Here is a 7,569-nt window from a genome sequence, read left to right on the forward strand (position 1 = left end):
GAGAAACCCTGTCTCGTAAAACCAAAAAAAAAAAAAAAAAACTATCCAAGGAGTTAGCTGGGAGGTGGTACACTCCTCTAATCCCAGAACTCAGGAGGCAGAGACAAGTGGATTTCTGTAAGTTTGAGGCCAGTCTTGTCTACAAAATGAGTTCCAGGACAGCTAACAGAAAAACCCTGTTTTGAAAAACAAAAAGAAGAAAAAAAAAAGCCTATCCAGGGAGTGTATTTTCAGAGAGTCTATTTTCCAATGTTAGAATTTCCTTTAATGATTTGGAAAGATCTGAGCCAGCTCTTAATTGGTGTTTAATGCATTTCCAACCACTCTGCCCACCTTCTCTTCTTTCTCTTTTCTTTTCTTTTCTTTTCTTTTCTTTTCTTCTCTTCTCTCTCTCTCTTCTCTTCTCTTCTCTCCTCTCCTCTCCCCTTCCCTTCCCTTCCCTTCCCGTCTCTTCTCTTCTCTTCTCTTCTCTTCTTCCTCTCCTCTCTATGAAGCCCTGACTGCCCTGTAACTCACTATATAGACCAGGCTAGTCATGTAGATAAGGCTGGCGCTACCTTTTCTTCTAATATGGCAGTCATGGTTATTTTAAAAGAGAAAATGGCAACTCTGTTCCTCACTAATAACAAGACCCAAAATGGTGACTATGATGGGAATGCATAGCCCAGGGATGGGAGCATCCCCACCCTGACCCAGCACTTCATTACTGGTTAAAATGGGTTCAGAGGTAGTGTGCCTTGTTAATCCTTGAAAGCATTTTGACCTTTTGACCCCCAGCCATACATGGAGATGATGCTCACAGCACACCTACATTCCCAGACCCCTTCATTTGTTGTCTCTTGGATTTCAAGGACCAGCCGTTAAGTGGTGGTTAGTGTGCTGATCATACTGCCTTGAGTTCCACCAGGTCCTAATATGTGGTCGTCCTCATTGGTTAGTTTTGCACCACTCAGAACTGGGCTTTTCCAGCTTGTTTAATTGCTAAGTCTTTTCCTGAGCCGTTCTTATTGTGTACTGTATCCTTTATTTTTTTGAATTTTGTTAATCATAAACATGTGCCAATTCTTTGTTAAAAAAAAAAAGACTGGACACACCACACCAGACATTCTATTCTCTGAAACTGGAAATTCTGTGTGGTGCACCAAACATTGTGCTTTAAAGACTCTCAGTGGGCTCCTTAAGCTGAATCTACCTTAAGGGGTGCCCTGAGAGTCAAGCCCAGAGCCACCCATGCTCATGCTTCCATGTCTTCCACAACTGAGTGTGCCTGGCCCCCAGCCCTGTCACTGTGTAAAGGAGCTGAATTCAGGTAGGCAGCTGACCTGGCACTGCTCATGGTGACAGTGGCACAAGAGGGGGGGGAGGACACGGGGGTAGGAGGGGACGGCACTGGGAAGCCCCTTCCTGCAGTATCTCCCTTCTCCCCAGCAGGGAGTACAGAAGGGAGTGGTTCTATTTCTCTCACTCCTGACTCTGGATTTCTTATGGATCCCAATTTGGAGGAAATTACACTTTTTTTCCCTCCGTACCCACCCACCGATCATTTCAGATAGCCTGGCTGAAGCTTACAAACTCGGCACAAGTGTCACATCCACCAGGCACCCTGCAGTGCATGGCATAGATCAGGCTTCCAGTACAGTGCTGTTGACCTGCTGTGAACTGTGCACATCCACTGTAGGTCCATGGGGCTGAAAAGTTTAAACCGGTGCGTCTTCATGGGATTATAGCCTAATAGAATGTCCCCCTCCCTGTCCTCTCCCTTTGCTTTCCCGCCTTCCTGCAGTAACATATTGAACGCATGCTCTACCACAACACTGTGCTGGAAAGAGAGCAGGGGTCCAGGCCATTTGTTTTCCAATGTAGGCTCACCCGCTTACACTGCTCGGATTTCTGTCTCCTGGCCTATAGTACTTGTGACTGGATGTAAAGCAGTCTGCTTCCTGTCCCTCTGTCTCATTCATTTACTCTGACATTTAGAGGGTTCCTGCTATGTGACAGACATCTGAGTGGGGATACAGCTCTGCTTTCTGGTTTAATTCCCCCACGCTGAAAAACTGAGAGACACAGAGCCCACTGCTCCACCACCCCAACCCCTCAGCCAAAAGAGAGCCCCCCAATGTTAGCCATTCTCTAATCCTAGAGCCCCTCTTTTAGGATAAGGATATCAATGGCAATAACAACTAATAATTATGCGTTGCTCTACCATGCGCCAAGCACTGAGCCACTGTATAAAATAGCCAGGGCGGTAGGAGCCTGGAGTGCAGGCTTGACATACTGAAGCTGGACCCTAAAGCATTCCTGTGGGGGGCTCTTTCTTTCCCAGTTGCTCAGATGAGCTCTGTTTCCCCTACAGAGGTCCAGGTTAGTAAACAACCTCTAACACAAAATACTAGAAATTTCCCTCAACTCGCCACAGACCCTCTTAGTCACTCTCAGAGTAAGGATGCCCTAAACTAGGCATTGCTGGCCAAGCGTTAAAGCTGCTGCCATTCCTTCACTCTCTGAAGACTGACAGCTGGGACAGCCAAGATGAACCGGAGTAGCTAATCTCATATCTGATCCTGTACGATAATCCTATTTCCAACGAGAAATTTTCCAAATGGTTCTAAGAATTGTTAACCTGTTCTGTGAACCCTGTGGTTACTCCTCCATGTAAGTTTTACCTGGATAACTGTATTTGACCTAGTTTGCCAAATGAGTGTGTAAAGGAGCAAATCAGCGGAACTGTTCTTCAAAGAAGCTTGCCTCACACAAATAATTTCGACTAACATATAAGCATATTTTAGTCTAACTTAAAATATAGAAAGAAGTACTTCTACAACATATTGGTTCTGAAGACACCTAAAGTCCTTGAAAGGAACTTTTAAACAGGCACATAGTCCAACTCAGACTGATGATAAATGCTAGTCACATTTAGTGGAGTCAGAAGTAGTCACTGGCGTGGTGAATTGAGGCAAAGGCCAAGGGATCATTTCCTACAGAGCCTTGAACATCCACAGTTACTTCTCAACACACAAGCAAATGAATAGCACACTTGGTGTTTCAGTGCCCCCTGGGGGCCACCAAGATACTGCATGAGAGTGGAGTGGGTGTGTGGCCCGAATACAATACTCCTCAAGGCAGGTGGAAAAGAGGAGGGGTATCGGCAGGGTTTTGATAAAATAGGGTGACTCTGAAATGAAACTCTGGCCTCTAGGATATTGGTAGCATATTAACAAGCCTCCCCCAAAAAGTAGTCCAAAGGAAGCAGCACAGTTACAGCAAGGGTCAGCAAAGGGCAGGGGCTGGGGTAGAGACTAGGGTAAAAGTCGCCAGAATAGAAGTATAGTTTCCCTGCTTGAACAGTGGCACTCACGCCGTGCAGGAGTTGGCACAGGGAAGAAAACTCCCCTTTGGGATAGATGGGACCTTTGTGTAGACACTGCCATGCAGACACTTGGGGGATGAGATTGGGAAAGGTAGCAGAACTCTAGGGACTTTTCTTATCATCACTCATGTCTCCAAATTTGGAGACTGTTGCCCTTTGGAGAACTTGATTCTCGAAGTTCTTCCATCACTGGCCTGGGAAAGAAGCTGTGTTGAGGAGACTGTGTTCTTTGGATAGGAAGTGGAAATTACAGGGAGCATCATTTATCTTATAAAATACCACATGTCAGTGGAGAGTTTTCTTTATGCTTGGATGTACCTGGGATAGAATTGTGCAAGTTTGTTTGTTTTGCTTTTGCCTGCTCTGATTGACAGTTTCAGTCTGTTTCACTCTAAGGGGCTGTTTGCTCAAACACTAGATATTAATAATGTTGTAATTTTTTTAAAAAGTGGCTAGAGAGAGAAAGATGCCATGGGACAGAGTTCAAGCAGAGGGTTTTTATTAGGGAAAGGGATCATAAAAAGGGGAAGGGGAAGGAGAAGAATGGCCTCCGGGGACAGGCGCAGCAGGAGAGAGGAAAGAGAAGCAAAGAGAGAGACAGAAAGACTGGGAGAATAACAGACAGAGGGAGAGAAAGAAGGAGAGAGATAGGAGGTGGGCAGGGCCCTTTTAAAGGGGAACACAGGTGGTGCTCTTAGTGGCAGCAGCTGAGGGCGTATCCTGTCAGAACTCCAGAGACAGACCGGTATAGATACCTGGATACTAACAAATAACATACATTCTGTTGTCTGTTTTCAGTCCTGATCTATGAACCAGAAAATCCTGTGGCCAAGGAATTTTTCTTGCTCATTGAAGAAATATTGCTAAAGGGTAATTTTAAAATTTGAAATTTATTTTTCCTCATAGAACTGTAAACAGTGTTCGTAAAAAAAAAAACTATTATGAGAGATTGTGAAAATGCTTCTTCGGGAGCTGTTAAGGAATGTCTGACCCGGTGGCTCTCAACCTTTCTGATGCTTCTGCCTTAATACAGTTCCTCTTGTTGTGGTGATCCCCCCAACCATGAAACTGTTTTCATTGATAACTTCCTAACTAATTTTGTTGCTGTTGTGATTGAAATGTAAATATCTGATAGACAGGATATCTGATATGCAACCCCTGTGATGTGTTGTGATCCACAGGCTGAGAACCACTAGTCTAAATGGTCCTTCTGAGTGGTATAAAACCAGCTTGTCTTCCGTGGATGGAAGATAACTTCCCCATCCTCTACATGGGGTGGAACTGTCCAAACAAAGCCAGCTCCCTTGAACATGGAAAAAGCAGAACACGGAACCGTGCCCATGTGTTACAGTGTTACGTGTGTCTCGAAATTTCCAGTGATGTCAGGGCGCACTAAATGAGCCTAAGTTGATTTCCTTTATTCTATTTCAGAATTTCTTTAACTTTTTACAAAGTTTGGTTGGATTGTTTTTTAGACAGAGTCTGAAGAATAACCCCGAATCATGATCTTCCTGCCTCAGCTGCTTGGGTTCTGGGATCATGCCTGGCTTTTTAAGGATTTCATTGACATTAGTAAAAGTTATTTTTAGACCTGTGTTTTAAGTTAATTTTGAACCCACACACATCTACCTGCTAGTCAATATAAATATGTTGACTTTCTTGCTCAATTTTTATATTCCTCAAAAGACGTATTTCATGGAAGAGGGAGTTGGGCGTCAGAGTGTTTGGGGAGTGGGAACACTAGGAAACGTAGTCAGCATCTCTCTCCTTTCTGTGGCAGAGAAAGCTCAGAAACAGGAGGAAGACGAAGAGGACAGTGACGAGGACACTAGTAGCGAGAGTGAGGCAGAAAGCAGCGAGGATGCGAGTGACGACAGCTCGGATGAGTGCGAAGATGGGTCCTGAAGGTCGCTGCTATGGAGAATTATTTTCAAGAGTGTATGCCATGCAAATGCAAATATAAAGAAGAGAGCTACTGCGTAGTCTAACTGTGGTTTCTTCCGTGCAGAGTTCAGTGGATCTGCATTCTTAGCTTGAGTTCCTTGCTCATGTTTAGGCTTAGACAAAGGCAAGTCACTCCGAGAGGGAAGCAGGGAGGGAATATGATGTGCTGGGAGCACGGGGAGTGCTCTGCATACTTTATTCAGTCTTACAGCCCCAAGTAGTCTGTTACTTCCCCTATTTTACAGGTGAGAAAAGTGAGTCATGGTGAGGGTAAGTAGTTTCTCTAGTGTGAGTCACCTATTTGTAGGGTCTGGATTTGCCTCTGTAATATCATGGCTCAACAGCTGTGTTTCAGTCCCAGCCCAATGACTACCACATCAGGCTTTTTAAAAAGTCATCTGTTCATGTGGCCTGTACCAGCATCTGGAGAGCTCATCTCCTCCTCCCTGGAAGAGAATCAGGACTTTGGTGTTTTTCATGATTGTGTCCCTAGCAACCAGTGAGTAGCTAGGAAATAAATATAATCTCAAATGAATAAATGAAATGAAAGATAAATATTTGTATTTTTTATTTTTTGGTTTTTTGAGACAGGATTTTTCTGTAGGTTTGGAGTCTGTCCTGGAACTCTTTGAAGACCAGGCTGGCCTCAAACTCACAGAGATCTGCCTGCCTTTGCCTCCCTAGTGCTGGGATTAAAGGCATGCACCACCACCACCACCCTGCTGATTCTGTATTTTTTAAGATTTATTTTTTCATGTGTGTGTATGTGTGAGTGTGTACATGTACCGTATTTACCAGAGGGGGACATTGAGGCCACTGGAACTAGAGTTACAGGTGGTTGTGAGCCATCTGGTGTGTCAGGTGAGAACCAAACCGGGGTCCTCTGCAAGAGTAGTCAGTGCTCTTAACCACAGAGCGATCTCCCCAGCCCTGAGACTTTGGATTCTTTGATAAATTTCTACCACATTTAAAGTGATTGTGAGGTAGTTAAGGTAATTTTTTTAATTCCTAAATAATTTCTTTATGAATATCAATCCGAATTGAGGGCAAGAATTTTTAATTTTTTTCTGATTACACAATGTCATGGTATATTCAAAATTCATCCTAGTTTACAAAGTATACTAAAATTATTACTGAACACTAGGGTTTTTTAAAGATTTATTTTATTTATTGCATATTCAGTGTTCTGCCTACATACCAGAAGAGGGCACCAGATTGAATTGTAGATGATTGTGAGCCACCATGTGGTTGCTGGGAATTGAACTCAGAACCTCTGAAAGAGCAGTCAGTACTCTTAACCTCTGAGCCATCTCTCCAGCCCAAGACTAGGGTCTTTTTAATGTTTATTTATGTATATGTATGTAAGTACATGCACACATATTTCTACTACAGTGTACATACGGAGGTCAGAGGACAACTTACAGGACTCACTTCTCTCCTTCCACCTTTACAAGAGTTCCATGCATGGAACGTACGTTGTCAGGCTTGACAGTAAGAGTCTTTACCCACTAAGCCACTTCACTGGCCCATAAATATGCACAGGTCAACACCAAGGCAGCATTGCCAAAAGATACTTAAGGGTCTTCTACACACAGAAAAAAGAAAGTTAAAGAGCTCATAAGAGAGTTTCAATGGAAGAGTAGATAATGAAAATTAGAAAATCAAATATTATTAGCCAAATAAACCAGCAAACCTATAAAATGAATAAGGGGGAAAGACACAACCTTTAAATATGTATGTTTTGAAGCAGGGTTTAATGTAGCCCAGTCTAGCCTCAATGTAGTAGACCGTGGCCTTGAATTTCTGATCTTCCCAAGTGCTGGAATTACAGGCATGAACCACCATGTTTAATTGTATGTAGCTCTAGTGGTCAAACCCAGGGCTTTGTACATGCTGGGCAAGCATTCTGCCAAGTGAACTATATCCCTAGCCCAGCATCCCTAAATATAAGTGGTCTTAATTCTCCAGTTAAACAATACAGACTGACTGCATGGTTTTTAAAAAAATTCAACTATTTGCTGTCTGCAAGAAATTCACTTAATGGATGCTGACACAATAAAAATGAAAGAATGGATAGCTTCAAGAAAACAGAAACCAAAAGCAAAGAGAAATAGCTATATTCAGGTTTGACAGGTGGTGTGTGTGTGTGTGTGTGTGTGTGTGTGTGTGTAACAAAAAGAGGCCATGATTTTGAGAGGGAGCAAGGCAGGTATGGTAGTTTGAATGTCATTGGCCCCCATAAGCTCATAGGGATTGGC

The 7,569-nt window shown here is 43.4% G+C and overlaps 1 protein-coding gene across 5 annotated transcripts in view; it reads left to right on the forward strand.

Annotated features, from left to right (window-relative positions):
* The window catches only part of Erich2 (glutamate rich 2), a 28,270-nt gene extending 22,404 nt beyond the window's left edge, over positions 1-5,866 (forward strand). For all 5 annotated transcript variants that reach the window (XM_005064646.4, XM_013118309.3, XM_040745538.1 and 2 more), the window contains 2 exons: positions 4,166-4,237; positions 5,148-5,866. In XM_005064646.4, coding sequence (XP_005064703.1) covers positions 4,166-4,237; positions 5,148-5,272 — 197 coding nt within the window. In that variant the 3' untranslated portion in view covers positions 5,273-5,866. The remainder of the gene's footprint in view (positions 1-4,165; positions 4,238-5,147) is intronic.
* The last annotated feature ends 1,703 nt before the right edge of the window (positions 5,867-7,569 follow it).

This window comes from Mesocricetus auratus, unplaced genomic scaffold, assembly GCF_017639785.1.
Source record: "Mesocricetus auratus isolate SY011 unplaced genomic scaffold, BCM_Maur_2.0 Super-Scaffold_100004, whole genome shotgun sequence".
NCBI classification, from domain to species: Eukaryota; Metazoa; Chordata; class Mammalia; order Rodentia; family Cricetidae; genus Mesocricetus; species Mesocricetus auratus.